Genomic DNA, 18,676 nt, shown 5'->3' on the forward strand with positions numbered 1-18,676 from the left:
ATGCAACTTCAGAGTACTTGAAGTCACTACAGTAAAACAGTGACGCCGATCAGGCAATACAAACTCTTCCAAACTTGTGACTAAACCTTAAGGCAATGGTTACGTGAATGACGGATTAAATATATTGGCACCGTATTTCAGCCAAAATCGTAGCAAGCCTTGCGAGATTCTTGCTCCTGCAAGCACCACGCAAAAAAAGACGGCGCTTCTCATGAGTAGATATGATGAAATTACTCTTCGACTGACTTCCAAGACCACGCAAATGAAACGACAAGTTTTGTTTCACTTTATTGTGGAAGCTTTATTGGATTCTGTACGACGAAAATACAGTGGTTTGGTAAAAAATAAATGAACGCGTTATTTTGGGTGTCTACTGATATCTAAGCAAGCGCCTCCTGAATTCTCGCATATCATGTAGACCCATTGCCACAACGGCTCCGCGACTCCAGTTAACTTGTGGTGAACATAATAAACTTTTTGTGGCCTTGGACTTTACAACTTCCGTCAGATACCCGTACTGAGGCTTACATGACTAATTCCAGCAGTCTGATTACTCATAATGAGGTGACGATTGCAAGACATTCATTTCCCACTTTTAACCGCTGAGAGTACAAGCCGTAGTGACAATGGGCTTTTGTACGAGGAATCATTCATGCGCTCAAAGCGTATTCAAAAAAATCACCGGAATACAACAACACTATGTACTAGAGACAAATAAAACGTATTTGAATCAGTAGCAACTACAGTAGAATCTCGATAAACGGAAATCGCTTAAACGGAATTCCTGCTTAAGCGGAAAAGTAGCCTGTAAGTTGGTTGGTTTTGTATACCGATAATGGGAAAAAACCCTCGGTAATCGGAACTAAAATTTCTGCGTCACCGTCTAAACGGAACCAGAAATGGAACTTCTTGTGCAACCCATTCGCATGAGAATCAGCTTTTTACGGTTTTGGCTCCTTTGTTTTTGGTTTTTTCTTCCTCCATGTTTTTTAAGCCTCGCTGGCCTCGTAAGCCTCGTCTCGTTAGTGGTCACCCGTCTTAGCGCAACAAATACAACTTCGCAGTTCTTGTTCCAGTGGTTCGGTCTCGATTAAAGACACCGAGGTTACAGCGCTCAGCACCTGCCACCTCGTTCGTTCCATCGTGGTGCTATTCGCGCTTCATCAGCGCGTTGCCGTCTTCTAAATTAGGTGGGTCGTAAGAACTCGCGAAGTTGAGTCCTCTAGCCTACGCGACGATGGAGTTGCAAGGACTCAAGCAAAAATAATTGATGCGTTTTATGGGGCACAGCGAATCATTGTTGCCAAATCAACTTTGTGAATGGTGTGCCTAAATCTCTTGTAGTTTTCTTCCTTTCTGAAAAACTGCCAGCTACATTCAGCTTCTAGTGCTTAGAGGTCTATGAAATGGTATTAAGAGTGTGTACGCACATAAATTTGCCCTTTCACACGTCTATCTCCGTAAACGGAACTAACTTTTTCGGTCACTTGAAGTTCCATTTATCGAGAGTATACTGTATAGCTGTTCCAATTTCTTTGAAATTACAAGGAATACAGTACATTTTACACCTGTAATACTTTGCATTACAGACAATACAGTATAACCCTACAGAATTATAGTATTATCGTATACAGTATAACAGTATAACACAATTTCCTGGTTGCTAAACTCTCAATTGTGAGCGCTGCAATATCTCATGGTAAGTTCCTTAGCGGATAGTACGTTTTCCCGGATTGTACGTTTTACCCTCGCGCTTTTTCGAAACCTATCAACGAGGCTCTACTGTTTACATTGCAATGTAAACAATGTAAACAATTTGACAACATCTACAAAGATACAAGGCGATGATATTGAACGTTTCTTAAGTACTTGAACATTTCTTATGAACTTTTGCGTTTCTTATGAAACAAACGTCTAAGGACTGAGCCTTAGTTTCATATTATGCATAGGCTCTCCGGAAGGTATGTTTAGAGACCACAGCTTAGAATAGCAGCCATGTGAATAAATGTGGCTCACTTACGCGACCTAAGGTGTCAGGATGACATCGTCTTACAGAAACGTTTCAGGAAGAGACTGCAGATAGTGTTCGATCAACTGCACTTGCAACTTGACTCCAGGAATAAAACTTAACACAGAACACAAAATATGGATACATAAGCACCCAGGAAGTACAAATTATACTTATAAATAGAAATTCTTCACTAAGGGAAGGAAGTTAAGTAATCTTTGCAACCTACCCGTCCCTATCATAACCAAGAAAAGGCAAATAAGTTGGGAATTTGTATGGGTCTGGGTGCACTTAAAACGTCTTAAGAAACCTTGAGCAGGTAGCTGCCTCTCTCCCTCGAAACATACCATTCAACGAATCCGTGCTTCGAGTCACTACGTACAGGGTGGAAACTTTGTCTTTACTACGTACCTCTAAAAAAGCTTAGAGTGGCCTACCGAGCCATACAACGAAGGGTGCGAGAGCTTAAACTTCTGCACAAAAAACTGTTTTATTGAATAGGAGAAAGAAATAGAACCAGTAGACAATTTATTTAACGCAGCGAATGGCGGCAGAGGATAACCGCAGTAACAGGAGCCCTAAAACGCAAAGGATGGGCAAAATAGTAAAACTTGTGAGCGTAAAGTAGGCTTAGAAAGCCCGGAACAGTTGTAGCAGTAAATCTCTCGGAGAGGTCTCTACCCTACACGGAACAAATGTAGGTCTTGGATAATGATAGTGATGACGATTACAGAATTGTGATTACGCGAGCAGCTAACTACCCTCCATTTCGATGGTCTAATGTTACCCTAATCATATCGTTAGGCTTCGTACATTAACGTACGCCGGCAAGCCATACCTACTGCATGCCGTACAAGTTAGTTTCAGGTTCCTTGGTACGATAAAGGGCTAGTAATACAGCTACGCATCGTTAGGCTAGTATTTAGGCCTGACAGGCGATTGGCGGAGGCTCGCAGCCATAGCTATAGTAATAAGAAGGACGCAACGAAAAATTATTACATTGGTAATGAGAGGACACTTCGTGCAATTAAACCAGAATACTCCCTATACAATAATTGGTGATGTGTTTTCATATTCACACTAACACAAAATCGTTATTTTTTTCCTCTTTGCGAAAAACATGCTATCCCTGGTTTATATGCAGAACAACGTTCGGTTATGTTCATGCGGTGATAAATAATCACGAAATCACACCATTTCGTCCTTTCTGATGGCCTATTTTAGTTTCTCAACAAGGACGCTAAAGCTTTATTTTACAAACGCTTCTCTGACCAGAGGGCTTTCGTGAACAGCACGGGCACTCTGTGTCTGGTGTGATAGGGCTTTGTTAATGGGCATGAGCTTGTCCACCAAGTGTACTAAGAGGGAGACCTGTTTTGTTTTTTGAAACACCCGAGCAAGTAGAAGACCACAGCGGTGAAGAGTTGCACCCCTGCTAGGAGGCGAAACAGATTGTCGTATGATCCCGTGGTATCCCTGAAATACCCTGAAAAGACAAGAAGTGACACATTATTACTTTGTAATATGCCACGAATATACAGTTTACCATATGCGCAACTTTAGAGAAAATGGGTGAGTAAACAAAACCGACATGTTATGAGGTGAGAATGCAAATGACGAAATGAGCAGTGAAGCCAAATTTCGCGTTTACTGAGCAATGCTTAAAGGAATGAAGTATTCACGGCACAGGAAATCGGAAGCACAACATTCGAAAGAACGCGTTTTTCACGCTTGCCATTTCTCAGATGGAGGAGAAAAGCGAAAGCACCCGTGTGCTTAAATTTTGGCGCACCTCAAAGATCCCCAAGTGGCCAAAATGATCCGACATCCTCCCCTACAGGGCGCCTGGTGGCCCAGGTGTATCATCTCGATGTTAAACTACTAAACTTGAACAACGCTTCTGCATGATGAGTCAAATTTCTGGACATCATGACATTTGTCTCGAATTCCAGTTTTCACCCATCTGCGATGGCAAAATATGATCGGCTTGGAACACAAAGTGCATTTGGTGCGCAAATTCTAAACAACACGCTACAAAATTTGAGCACAGTTCTGAACTATCACCTTATGGTTTACCAACACCTCTATGGCATTTCAGCCGTGACAAAATCATTAAAATACCAGCTGCAGTTTTAACACACAAAAATTGACACACATCAGAAATGTCTTTTCTAAGGTTTTGTAAAACAGCTAGGGCATACTCCTTTCGTCTTTAAACTACAGTGGTGAAAAACAAGAAAACCCCAGAGGCAGAATGCCTGGATAACCAGAAATTTGAATTTTAAGAATAATATACAAGTACCCAACCAAAGTGAGCGTAAATTACCGTCCCCCTAATTTTTACAAGGTAACTATACAGCTGGATATACCAAGGTGTCCTTCTTAAACGTCTTTCGAGCAGCTATATCAGCTACATTGCTAATAAGAAAACTATCCATACTAGAGTGTTATTTGTGTGCTATGTCGAAATAAAACTGGTGATTATACAAATAAATGCAATTCCGACACCAAGGAAGACAAAAAAATCGGCCGGCGGGAGCAGTATGAATGTAGAGTTTCTGTTCAAATTTTCTGGGCCATTCAAAACGTTTCCACGCCCCAAAGAATTCAAAGCAAAGGCTTAACGTTTAAGTGTGGCCGAATAATATTATCACATTAGAAAATATGTCCTTTCGCAAATCTTCTGGCATAAAACAGTTGACTCTGACTGGAGGTATGAGCTTGTATTTTGAATTGTTTGTGGTCGAACAACATGTCATCAAATAAAAACTTTTGAGAAGGACTGTACTTGTATTAACAGCTCTTGAATGGTGTCAGTGAACAGATGATGCGAACGTAGAGCTTCTCAGTAGATTAACACTGATCCTGATTCTTTACTGTCTTTTCAGAACAATTGTTTCAAACTGTGTATTAAGCCACCTGCAACTACTGTCCATCACTCGGCACAATATATCATCAGGTACGGGAGTGGCAGAAAACGCCACGACCACATTCAATCTCCAGTCAACCATTCAACAGTGGACGGCACAGTTGGCCAGCAATGACCCTACGATCCATCGTGAACTCGTGAACCGGCCCGCACAGCTAATGGCCTGCCTGTGCAAGGCCTGCACAGTCAGAGACTTGGAATAAGGATCCTCTAACCTGGGTTGGTGCACTAAGAGCAGCGCCTCTTGATGGTTAAAAATTACCGCACCTTCACGCGAGGGGACCCCTCTGGAGATGCGACGCATCTTGGGGCTTCACTTGGTGTTTCCGTTGAGTTGATTCTCTAATTGCGAGAAACGTGTGAGGAACGCGTACGATGTATTATTTATTTAACACGCGGCATAACGTTAACGATGACGGCCTTGTGGTCGCTGAAGTGTACGGGTAGTGGATGGTGATGTAAGGGGACCACCGTGCAATTTGCAGTGAAGATAAAGTCTATGCACGTGCCCGAAATCGGAACGCCGGTGCTAGAACGACCGCAGCTATGAGGCAACGTGGCGCGGCTATGACGCAACACAATCCAACACAATCCACTTTAATCCAATCCAATTCAATCCAATCGAATCCAATCTAAGCCTAGCCAACCGAATCGAATCCAATCCAATGCCCCTCGCGAGAGAGTGTTCGCTATCGGAGAGTAGAGGGGGGGAGCGGCGGAGAGCGCAGCTCGCGCGGCGAGGAGAATGGGGGAGGGGTGTGGACGGACAACAACAACACCGTATGGAAGGAGAAGGCGAGTGAATTAGATGCAGTCGCATCTAAAATTAATTTATGCATCTTTTCGTCGAGTGTTGATTTCCGGTGCTCGCTATCAACAATCATGACGTGTTATTTTCACAGCGTAGCTGCACGAGTCTTGATTTACCGCCTATGGGGCATGGATAAATTAGCGTTGTCAGGGAGGTTTTTGCACCAAGAGCTTGTTTATTGCGTTTCCTTCATGAAGGCTTCCTGGTGCGAAGATTCGGCAGGTGTTTTTCTCGTCCCGCTTGAAGGGCTTCGGAAGCGACTTTTTGGGTGGTTTCGTTCTCGTTCGCGTTCGGGTTTGTACGCTTGGGGAAAAGGAAGGCGCAGCTAAACATCAGCTGCTGTAGGCTCCTTATCGCTAAGCTCCCCTAGCGAGAGGCAGAAGAATTCACTCCTGCGAAACCACTGCACCCCCTAGGGTCCAGGGGGTTTCTGGTAAATGTCTTCTTCGAGGATGACGGCAGTAATGGGTACCTCCGTCAACCCCTGCCTTACGCAAGACCTTCTGCAGGGCTGGCACTGGTTTTGGGTACCTGCTTATATCCCTTCGTGACGCACGACCTTCTGCGAGGCTGACGGTGGTTATGGGTACCTGGGTCTGCCCCTGCGCGACTCATGACCTTCTGCGAGGCTGACGGCGGTTACGGGTACCTGCGTCTACCCCTGCCTCACGCATGACCTTCTGTGAGGCTGCCGGCGGTATTGGGTACCTGCGTCTTGTCCTGCGCGACTCATGAACTTCTGCGAGGCTGACTGCGGTTACGGGTACATGCGTCTATCCCTGCGCGACGCATGACCTTCTGCGAGGCTGACAGAGGTCGCGGGTACCTGCGTCTACCCTTCCGTAACGCATTGCCTTCTGCGAGGCTGACAACGGTTATGGGTACCTGCATCTACCCTGGCGAGACTCATGACCTTCTGCGAGGCTGACGGCGGTTACAGGTACCTGCGTCTACCCCTGCGCTCCTCGTGACCCTCGGCGAGGCTGACGGTGGTTTCTGATACCTGCGTATACCCCTGCGGGACGCATGACCTTCTGCGAGGCTGAAGGCGGTTACGGGTACCTGCGTCTACCCCTGCGCGCCTCATGACCTTCTGCGAGGCTGACGGTGGTAATGGGTACCTGCGTCTACCCCTGCGCGGCGCATAACCTTCTGCGTGGCTTACTTCGGTTACGGGCACCTGCGTCTACCCCTGCGCGCCGCATGACCTTCTGCGAGGATGACGGTGGTTATGGGTACCTGCGTCTACCCCTGCGCGACGCATGAACTTCTGCAAGGCTGACGGTGGTTATGGGTACCTGCGTCTACCCCTGCGCGTCTCATGACCTTCTGCGAGGCTGACGGCGGTTGCGGGTACCTGCGTCTACCCCTGCGAGACTCATGACCTCCTTCGAGACTGACGGCAGTTCCCGTTACCTGCGTCTACCCTTGCGCGACGCATGACTTTCTGCGAGGCTGACAGCGGTTATGGGTACCTGAGTCTACCCCTGCACCACCAATGACCTTCTGCGAGGTTGGCGGCAGTAACGGGTACCTACCCTTGCGCGACACATGACCTTCTGCCAGGCTGACGGCGGGTATGGGTACCTGCGTCTACCCCTGCATGAAGTATGACCTGTGAGGCTGACGGCGGTTACAGGTACCTGCGTCTACCCCTGCGCGACTCAGGACCTTCTGCGAAGCTGACGGTAATTATGGGCATCTGCGTCTACCCATGCATGACGCATGACCTTCTGCGAGGCTGACGGCGGTAATGGGTACCTACATCTATCCCTGCATGACGCATGACCTTCTGCGAGGCTGGCGGTGGTAATGGGAACCTGCGTCTACCCCTGCGCGCCTCATGACCTGCGGCGAGGCTAACGGTGGTTTCTGGTACCTCGGTCTACCGCTGCGTGACGCATGACCTTCTGCGAGGCTGACGGCGGTTACAGGTACCTGCGCCTACCCCTGCGCGACTCATGACCTTCTGCGAAGCTGACGGTAATTATAGGTATCTGCGTCTACCCCTGCGCGCCTCATGACCTTCGGCGAGGCTGACGGTGGTTTCTGGTACCTGCGTCTACCCCTGCGTAACGCATGACCTTCTGCGAGGCTGAAGGCGGTTACGGGTACCTGCGTCTACCTCTGCGCGCCTCATGACCTTCTGCGAGGCTGACGGCGGTTACAGGTACCTGCGTCTACCCCTGCGCGCCTCATGACCTTCGGCGAGGCTGACGGTGGTTTCCGGTACCTGCGTCTACCCCTGCGTGACGCATGACCTTCTGCGAGGATGACGGTGGTTACGGGTACCTGCGTCTACCCCTGCGCGACGCATGAACTTCTGCAAGGCTGACGGTGGTTATGGGTACCTGCGTCTACCCCTGCGTGACGCATGACCTTCTGCGAGGCTGAAGGCGGTTACGGGTACCTGCGTCTACCTCTGCGCGCCCATGACCTTCTGCGAGGCTGACGGCGGTTACAGGTACCTTCGTCTACCCCTGCGCGCCTCATGACCTTCGGCGAGGCTGACGGTGGTTTCCGGTACCTGCGTCTACCCCTGCGTGACGCATGACCTTCTGCGAGGCTTAAGGCGTTTACGGGTACCTGCGTCTACCCCTGCGCGCCTCATGACCTTCTGCGAGGGTGACAGGGGGTATGGGTACCTGCGTCTACCCTTGCGCGACGCATGACCTTCTGCGTGGCTGACTGCGGTTACGGGCACCTGCGTCTACCCCTGCGTGACGCATTACCTTCTGCGAGGATGACGGTGGTTACGGGTACCTGAGTCTACCCCTGCGCGACGCATGAACTTCTGCAAGGCTGATGGTGGTTATGGGTACCTGCGTCTACCCCTGCGCGTCTCATGACCTTCTGCGAGGCTGACAGCGGTTACGGGTACCTGCGTCTACCCCTGCGAGACTCATGACTTCCTTCGAGACTGACGGCAGTTCCCGTTACCTGCGTCTACCCCTGCGCGACGCATGACTTTCTGCGGGGATGACGGCGGTTATGGGTACCTGAGTCTACCCCTGCGCCACCAATGACCTTCTGCGAGGCTGACGGCAGCAACGGGTGCCTGCGTCTGCCCTTGCGCGACACATGACCTTCTGCCACTCTGACGGCGGGTATGGGTACCTGCGTCTACCCCTGCATGAAGTATGACCTGTGAGGCTGATGGCGGTTACAGGTACCTGCGTCTACCCCTGCGCGCCTCATGCCCTTCGGCGAGGCTGACGGTGGTTTCCGGTACCTGCGTCTACCCCTGCGTGACGCATGACCTTCTGCGAGGCTTAAGGCGTTTACGGGTACCTGCGTCTACCCCTGCGCGCCTCATGACCTTCTGCGAGGGTGACAGTGGGTATGGGTACCTGCGTCTACCCTTGCGCGACGCATGACCTTCTGCGTGGCTGACTGCGGTTACGGGCACCTGCGTCTACCCCTGCGTGACGCATGACCTTCTGCGAGGATGACGGTGGCTACGGGTACCTGCGTCTACCCCTGCGCGACGCATGAACTTCTGCAAGGCTGACGGTGGTTATGGGTACCTGCGTCTACCCCTGCGCGTCTCATGACCTTCTGCGAGGCTGACAGCGGTTACGGGTACCTGCGTCTACCCCTGCGAGACTCATGACCTCCTTCGAGACTGACGGCAGTTCCCGTTACCTGCGTCTACCCCTGCGCGACGCATGACTTTCTGCGAGGATGACGGCGGTTATGGGTACCTGAGTCTACCCCTGCGCCACCAATGACCTTCTGCGAGGCTGACGGCAGCAACGGGTGCCTGCGTCTGCCCTTGCGCGACACATGACCTTCTGCCACTCTGACGGCGGGTATGGGTACCTGCGTCTACCCCTGCATGAAGTATGACCTGTGAGGCTGACGGCGGTACAGGTACCTGCGTCTACCCCTGCGCGCCTCGTGACCTTCGGCGAGGCTGACGGTGGTTTCCGGTACCTGCGTATACCCCTGCGTGACGCATGACCTTCTGCGAGGCTTAAGGCGTTTACGGGTACCTGCGTCTACCCCTGCGCGCCTCATGACCTTCTGCGAGGGTGACAGTGGGTATGGGTACCTGCGTCTACCCTTGCGCGACGCATGACCTTTTGCGTGGCTGACTGCGGTTACGGGCACCTGCGTCTACCCCTGCGTGACGCATGACCTTCTGCGAGGATGACGGTGGTTACGGGTACCTGCGTCTACCCCTGCGGGACGCATGAACTTCTCCAAGGCTGACGGTGGTTATGGGTTCCTGCGTCTACCCCTGCGCGTCTCATGACCTTCTGCGAGGCTGACAGCGGTTACGGGTACCTGCGTCTACCCCTGCGAGACTCATGACCTCCTTCGAGACTGACGGCAGTTCCCGTTACCTGCGTCTACCCCTGCGCGACGCATGACTTTCTGCGAGGATGACGGCGGTTATGGGTACCTGAGTCTACCCCTGCACCACCAATGACCTTCTGCGAGGCTGACGGCAGCAACGGGTGCCTGCGTCTGCCCTTGCGCGACACATGACCTTCTGCCACTCTGACGGCGGGTATGGGTACCTGCGTCTACCCCTGCATGAAGTATGACCTGTGAGGCTGACGGCGGTTACAGGTACCTGCGTCTACCCCTGCGCGACTCAGGACTTTCTGTGAGGCTGACGGTAATTATGGCTATCTGCGTCTACCCATTCATGACGCATGACCTTCTGCGAGGCTGACGGCGGTAATGCGTACCTACATCTACCCCTGCATGACGCATGACCTTCTGCGAGGCTGGCGGTGGTTACGGGTACCTGCGTCTACCCCTGCGCCCCGCATGACCTCCTGCGAGGCTGACGGTGGTTACGTGTAGCTGCGTGAAACCCTGCGCGACTCATGAACTTCTGCGAGGCTGGCTGACGGCAGTGACGGGTACCTGCGTCTACCCCTGCGCAACGCATGACCTTCTGCGATGCTGGCGGCGGCTACGGGTAGCTGCGTCTACACCGGCGTGGCGCATGACCTTCTGCACTGCGGCTCACTGCGGCTCACTCCGGCTCACCTTTTAAAAGATTCCTGATAAACCAAACTAAAAATATTCAAACTGTTAAAATACAAGCGTAAAACATAAAAACCGCGAAAAATACAATAGCTGTTCTTCCGTGTTATGAGCTTTTACAAGGACGCCATTTTCAATTGATAAGACTAAGAGGGAACGCGATTTGTTTTGTAATTTTACAATGTTTCCGTGTTGACATAACGCTCTCGACCGGTTTTAAATGGTGCCTGTAGTAAGGGGACGTGTATTGCATGTGATAGTCAGCCCCAACAATGAGACACACAGAGCATAACGGTTCGAACTGTGTTGGCCTGTTTTATCCTGCCCAGAAGCTGAAGTCATAGATCATTTCAGGACACACCCAAAAAGAGGATTAGGCATTGGTGGGAGAAAATTTGACGCCCACCAAAAATGGAGACGTAGGACGGTAACGCAACTCTGTACAACTTTCTCAGAAACTTTGTTGTTCAATAAAAGTGTATCCTGGCCCCAGATTTGAAGCCGGGACCGCCATCGATCAGAGAAGTCGGTCTACAAACTTTGGTAAGTAGGAGACTATGTGTGTTCTGGCGGTATGATTTTCAGCTAGAAAGAGCAGGTATTTTTAATCCTGTACGTGTAATTATATTACATGTATGCTGCATTGCGAATTAAAAAATCACCTTTTTTTTTCTTTGACCCTTCCGGGCTGCCCAACACTCAATACGCTCGCTGTTCAAATGGTCATCGTCAGTAAATAATACATTGCTCTATTGCTGTATAAACCGGCGTGTCAAATTTTTTATTTTTAGTTTTGTATTGTCTGGTCAGATATGTGAGCATGGCTGACCACCAGTCATTTTTGTTTAAATTCTGCGTAAGTATTCACCTGTTATAAACGGGTTTCCGAGGAGCACTGGAATTAGGGCAATGCCGTTAGCGCCCCAGAAGGTAGGCACCGCATCGGGGCCGAAACTGTCAGCCACGAGGACTCCTTTCAATGTCGCGACGCACGCTAGGAACAGGGCGGTGGCTACCTGCAACGATCACGAAAACGTTCGCAATTGAATAACAAATCTCAATACCTTCTTTTATAACAGATAAATCGTCCTTTATTTGCGGACATTCCGGACTATTTGCTGTAATTATGCAGCAATTTTTTTCATTCTTGCAATTAGAAGACACAGCTTTGTTATAAAGGATTCATTACTAAAAGTATGTAACCAATGTTTGTCGTCAGTAACATCATACGCGCGGTATTGGCTGAAATACTGTGAAGTAGTTCTAGCAAAAAGGAACACAATTACGTGAGACAAAATGTTTTGCTTATTTATCCTTTGTTGGTTTTAAAAAATCTACTGAAGGACTGCAGTCTGCTACGAATTACTTTTGATGAGTTGTAGGGAAAGCTTACGATCAAATTGCACCAACTGTCGTTTAATGGTTCATAATTTCTTCGATAAACCAAGTTTACTCTGTGTTGCACATGTACTCAGTTCTTCAGAAAATGTGTTTTGAAGAAGATCGTGCTAAATATCACCAAAAACCCAGCCAAATCTAATTTTTAGCTTAAGCATTCTTTTTCGAGTACCCCCTTCCCCTACCCTAACACAGTAACGCACTTCATTTCCACAAACTAAGAGAAAAGTGTCCGTGTTACGGCTGCATTTAGGCCTAAGTTGAGGTGACTAGTGGATGGGAATAAAACACAGATTGAAAAACTGGGACATGTTATGAATTGAAACTACGAAATAAAAATGTATATCTAGGGCCCTTCCCTCAAATAATGAAAACACGAAATAAACATTCGTGCAAATGCAAGAAACATGCATTTGTAAAAAAATGCACAAATGCTACTCTTAACACAGCTATTTATTACAATGATGTATATAAGGGCAATTGGTCAAGATAATCTTGAAAAAGCACACGAAGAAATGACACATTGAAGGGAATAGCCACGAATTAAAAATATGTACCTTTTACACCATTCTTAAACAGACAAAAATGAAAAATACCCGACCAAGCAAAATTTCTGACGCTGTAAATCTGGATAAAAATACATAACTGCTGAGTTTAAAATATTTACTCGTTCAAAAAACCTATTAAAACAATTGGGCAATCGTAATTTTAAAAACCTTAAACAAAATGAAAAAAAGTAAAATCATTAGGTGGACTAACGATCAATGTGCAATCAATGATCAGTCTGAAAACGTTCCCCAGTAGTATCGTGTGGCAGATTGTGCAAGGTGATGTGATTATTCGGCCTATATAAAAACGAGTTTCTTCATAATAAAGTTAGTTGCAAGTTTGCCATCGTCTCGTCTTCTTTCTTCGTCCTCGTGTCGTTTGCGCTTTGAATTATCAAGTATGGACTAACGAAAGTCGAAATATGCACCATGTAAACCGCTTACAAAAAACGATGACAAATAGCAGAGCAGCACAAAAGCAAACTGTAAGACGGTAAAAAATAATTAACACTGACTAAACGAATGCGATTCCTATATAAATGTACAATTCCTGAAGTTCCCGCATTATAGGAGAAATTGTGATTAGAAAAGAAATGAAGACAATTATTAGAGGGAAGTTTTAAGACCATTGAGAAAAACAGAAAAGTAAACATGTTCCCATTACCGGCTCAATAAATGACAGATGTACATTTTCGACACCACGCTGAAAACGAAGACAGAAACTTTTCTAGAAATGAAACCGAAACAAAAATCAAATATTCTCACAATGAACAACCAATCTCAAAAAATCTCAAAATCGGTGAACAGAAGGCATTTATTTTTATAACGCGTTAAACAAACAAAACTTGTCCAGGGACGTTTTAGAAACTGGTACGTAAAAAAAAACAACGAGAAATAAAAATAAAATATTCGACCGTAACTGAAACATATGAATATTATATTTCGCGTTTGCACAATAAAGAATAAATAAAATATCCACAGATATTATGCGACATTTTTAACACAGGTAAAAAAATGTGCTTTTCAGTAAACCCTTGCCTTTTAGCACACAAAACATTTTTATCCCTGAAAATACAAATGCAGGTGCACGCGTTGTGTATAACCACACTTCTTTATTAGGCTTTATACACTCAGGGTGAATATGCACGCTTTATGCTTTACGAACGCTTTCTGAATGCAAGGCTTTATGCTTTGCAATAAATCAATGCGTGCAATACTTTTGAACGCAACGTGAATAACCAGAATGTCCCGAATAAAAATTGAATTTTCTGCAAAACACCCAGTTTGCTAACATTGATGTGTCCACGTCTAATTGTGTGGAGGGTGGTTGAATGGGTATTTGCACTTCTGCTGAATTTATACGGCTATACAGTTTTTCGCATTCGTAAGGCTTTTCTGCACTAAAACGGCGGCCCATAAAGTATTCATAAGATTTCGAAGTTGTTCCGCATCCCACAAAATGGGCCAAAGTGCTTTAGCTCACGCACGTAGTATAAACTTCCAACCAATGGACCCTTATCTTTGCTCTTTTCGTTTTGTTGACCGCGTGGAAAGCAGGGTATCTTTCTTCTTTGGTTGTGTGAACCTTACGTCTGTGTCAATCAAAGTTTATGGCATGTAGAACTTCCTACAGTGTAAACCTACAAATTGTTTTTTTTAATGTCGCAATAAGGTTATCTACATTCGCGCTATGCACTGGCATTTGCTCCGCTTGCGTGAACCTTAGCTGTCATAAAGAATGCATATCTCCAGAGTACGCGTGCACTGAACTGTTGAAACCCCACGTATTGTCCATGTTGTGCTACAAAAATTGCTTTCACTGACCTGAACCGGAATATAGCTGGCAAACGAGGCCGTGTGAGGAAGGGCTAGCGAAGTCGCCGCCATCGCTGTGAAGCACATTGCCACGAGATTAGTCCGGCTTACGAATCCGAGGTCGGCCGCCAGCGGCAGCAACAGACGCCCAACAAGTTCAGTAGAGGAGCAGTAGGTCATGGACATCTCGGCGCTCTTTCGGGCGACACCCTTGTCCAGGGCGTAGTCCACGATAGTCGCGTGTACAATGACAGTGGTAAAGTCGGCGGCAATGGCGCCTAGCACGAGAACGTAGAAAGTTGGACTCGCAAAGAGTTGGAGATTACTGCTGTTGCACATATACGATGCAGTTGGCGAAAGACCTGAGCTCTGTCCTTCCAACGGCGGCTGTTCGGCGTTGTTGTTGAGAATGCCGTAGTTTGGTTCTGTAGCACCACTTCTGCGTCTACCACAAATCTGTTTGTTGTCATCATCTATCTTGGGCATTTGATACTCATGGCTGGCTAGGTCGTACTCCTCTTTTCGGAAGAAGCTTTTTCCGTCACCAACTACCTCGGATTGCCGTTTGGGCTTCTCGGTGTGGCTGATGGCACCAAAATTTTCAATTTTGCTAAATGCATTCCTTATGTCTGAACGTAGGTGTACGTCACTGCCTCGGCTCTGAACAGCTTCGTCTCCCAAATTTTTCATCGGATTACCACTGCTTTGATTTTGTTTGTCTATGGTATAAGGAGATGTGACACCATTCAAACCCACTGCGGGACAAGTGACATCGCTTGAGCGATAGAGCGTATAATTACCTACATTTGTTATCACCTCATTTTCGGCGTTCTCGTCCTTGAGAACCGTTTCAAGGACACCTTGAAAGGGTGCAGACGATACATCTCTTTGGCGGTTTTGTTCCTTGCTTAAAACAGGTGGCGCGGGTTTCTTTCTCCTTTGACGTTCTTTCAGGAAGAGGGTGAAGGCTGTGGCATGCATGCTGATCGCAGCGTAAATGAGTAACGTTCCCCTGAAGGTATACACGTCCTGAAGAGACGAAAGCACCTTCGGCAAAATCAGCGATGCCAGTGTGTTGCCGGTGTATTTGAAGCCAGCGGCCAATCCTCGGTACTTCTGGAAGTGCGACATGATGGAAACGATGACCGTCACCATGATAATTCCAACTCCAGCCCCTACAGAGAAAGAAAAAGAATTGCAGAGAAAAACGCTGAAAACGTTGTCAGGGGATATGAATCTACACATTTAAGGACGCATAGCTAAAAAAGTTAAACGAAAAAGCATAGAAGCACTTTGTGTCAAGAGTCCTGTATATGGTCATTTATTTATCATAAAACCTGGCAGAGGATGGTTTAGAAGCAGAGCATACAACCAAAAGTTGTTTTTAGGGCAAGGTTTCTTCGAGGGTGTCGAACCGGAACCGAACCGAGCCGTAAACCAGAACCTAACCGGTATTTTGGAAGGAACTGAACCCGAAACCGAACCGTTATTTTTTACCACGCTGAACCTGAGCCGGAGCTGAACCGAAATAATAAATAACGGTTACCTGTTTACGACGAAACGGTTCGGCCAACCTCAGTTGATAATGCGCGGTCAATGCCATTCAGGCTTATGTCTCTCGCGCAGCATCAATATCGCAGTTTCTCACGCAGTTTCCCCTTCAGATCAGTCACAACACTATCAACGCTCTACTCGTCATCAAAACATCAGGAAAGGTATCTTCACCAGTGTTGCAGAGGTACGTTACCGCTGGTAGCGCGAGCAGAGTGCAAAGTTGAGCAAACGAAATGTCACACTCTCGGCAGCCTGCTGGCGGTTTGAACCATCGACTTTGGCCTTCACTCAATGCGACTGTGTAATGACAATCCGACCGCAAGACTGCTGCACTGCGCCAAGGCGAAGGTCAACAGTCCAATTGATTGGAATAAAAACCGGCGGAAAACACAGCGGAGCCAGCTTGCCCCGTCGTTTTCTCCTGTTTCGAGTGTTTTTCGCTGGTTTTTATTCCAATCAAACATGTACCAACTAGCCCAGTCCAGCGCCTTGGTATCAACAGTCAAAATGTGCATACGGATTGCATTTAATACTTTTGTTTTCACACGTAGCACACCTAGGGAGTAAATATTTAAGAAGTGTGACCATCAAAAGCTATTCTGTGGGTTAAGGATGCGGGTTTGATCACCCCACCCGGCTGCCGTTTTTAAGATCGAAATGAAAAACTAGAACTCACCCTGTACCATATAGTACGGGAGCACCAACGCACTCCATACTTTTCACCAATACCCATGCCCAAATTGGAGCCGTGGAGGACTTCCCTGGCCAGCCCAGACCGGATAATAAGTTCAACCTGGTGTCCTGAGCAAGGACAGCCAGTCGAAGTCAATGATACGAGGACTAGAGATGCCTTTCATGGGGTGAGGCCTAAAACATCAACCTATGCTCGCAAAGAGTTCGCTCGCATAGAATAAATAAAAATACTTACCCTCTCTCTCGCGCGCTCTCTCTCCATGTGTGGAGATTTCGATGCACGTAAAGATCCCCAGGTGGTCTAAATTGCTCTGCCGGCCTTCAATGTGTGGTGCGCCTCATAACACTGGAGGAGCTTCGTGGAAACAAACCGGCCAATAGTATTTGACAAGCGTGTTTCCGTAGCCCTAGCCCTTGCTTGGTTTTACGATTTTCCGCGCCGAGTTCCCACACAAATAACTTAGGCTCACTTTTGCTGCAGTCAGCCATGGAATAAGCGAAACACCAAAAATTAGACTTTGCTCTAGACATCCCTTCATTTCTGGTACCTTTAACATATTCAAACGTGTCACCACGGTGAATGCTGCGAGCGCTGTGTTTCCTGGTATAATAGTGTGTTTTTCAGGACGCGTAGAGCGGAAAGCTTCGTGTTTTGAACAGATACAAAACTAATATAGCAGAGAAAGCTGTTAGCGTATGGAAAGAACGTTCTTCATTTGCAAGACTTTATCCCCCGACATCGCAGGCAGTACGTATTTCGTCTTGTATAAGAAATGGTACTAAAGAACGACACATGCGGAAAGGTGGGCCGGTCCCGCATTATTCTATTTGCCCAGGGATAATGCTTTGCACTTTTTCTGCTTTTTTGTCCTTTTAGTGATGCTTTGTTTTCGGATTCGCGCTTCCCTGACTAGACTAGCTGGGGCGTGGTAAGTAGCTGGTATTTCGTTGCTTCATGTGTTTTTTTTAATATCTGGCCCAATTTTTCACTGTTGCTCGTACAATTTCGCAGCCTTTATAAGGAAAAACCTGAATTTCAAATGCCACAGAATTGTATTTAGTTATCGCGGTTGGTTTAAACTGCAAAACATATTTTTTTCGGAATTCGGTAATAATTTGACTCACTGAACTGGTTCGGGGACCGGTTCCAACTTCCGAACCAGTTCGCGAACCAGTTCGAGTTGTGATTTGGTCGAACAGGAACTGACCGGGAACGAAATGATTTCACCCGAAGCAGAACCCTAACTGAACCGGTATTTTTTTCGCTTCGACGGACCATAGCATTTCTTCCACAAATGCTATGGTCCACGAACTTGCGCTAAGAGTTTTACGCAACCTTTTCGCGCAAATTCGATTTGTTCTCGTAATTTTCTGATCGTTCATTCTACCATTTACACTGGACTTTGGAAGGTGGACTTGCTTGAGTACTGAGACACCTTTATCGGCTGTTGGAAGCCGTGTGTGCGCTTCTTCGAAAAACTTTGTTTCGTGGTATACAGAAAAAATCTGTATTAAATGCAACCGCTCGCTATGAAACCATGTGTTTCCAGCCTGCCGTCGAAGAAAACAGCCGTTATTAATGATAAATAAAAAGGGCCATACGGCGGCGATGTTAACCCGCATGCAAGGCTGGTTGCTGTTGCTGGATGTTGGGAACCATTGAATATTTCTGGGAAAAAATTAATTCGCCATATAACTAAGGAAATCCCATGCGCTTTGTAATAAGTGAGAACAGAAACAATAACATTTCGTTACAATTACACGTCTATCACTAAAGACGTTTTCTACACAAAACACCCACTGAAGATTAAACAGCAGAAGAACGTCGATTTTTAGGAACGCTTATTTATTGCACGCTGCGGATAGAAGCGATACTACTGATGGCGTCAATAGAAGAGCTGAGAAATAGAGGAACG

The 18,676-nt window shown here is 47.2% G+C and overlaps 1 protein-coding gene across 3 annotated transcripts in view; it reads right to left on the reverse strand.

Annotated features, from left to right (window-relative positions):
• Positions 1-281: 281 nt before the first annotated feature.
• The window catches only part of LOC144146837 (uncharacterized), a 58,087-nt gene continuing 39,692 nt past the window's right edge, over positions 282-18,676 (reverse strand). For all 3 annotated transcript variants that reach the window (XM_077678772.1, XM_077678771.1, XM_077678773.1), the window contains 3 exons: positions 14,523-15,688; positions 11,621-11,768; positions 282-3,494 (listed from right to left, as the gene is read on the reverse strand). In XM_077678772.1, the coding sequence (XP_077534898.1) occupies positions 3,367-3,494; positions 11,621-11,768; positions 14,523-15,688 (1,442 nt within the window). In that variant the 3' untranslated portion in view covers positions 282-3,366. The remainder of the gene's footprint in view (positions 3,495-11,620; positions 11,769-14,522; positions 15,689-18,676) is intronic.

Source organism: Haemaphysalis longicornis, unplaced genomic scaffold, assembly GCF_048455015.1.
Source record: "Haemaphysalis longicornis isolate Haplotype H1 unplaced genomic scaffold, Haemaphysalis longicornis Haplotype H1 scaffold_7, whole genome shotgun sequence".
Lineage (NCBI taxonomy): Eukaryota > Metazoa > Arthropoda > Arachnida > Ixodida > Ixodidae > Haemaphysalis > Haemaphysalis longicornis.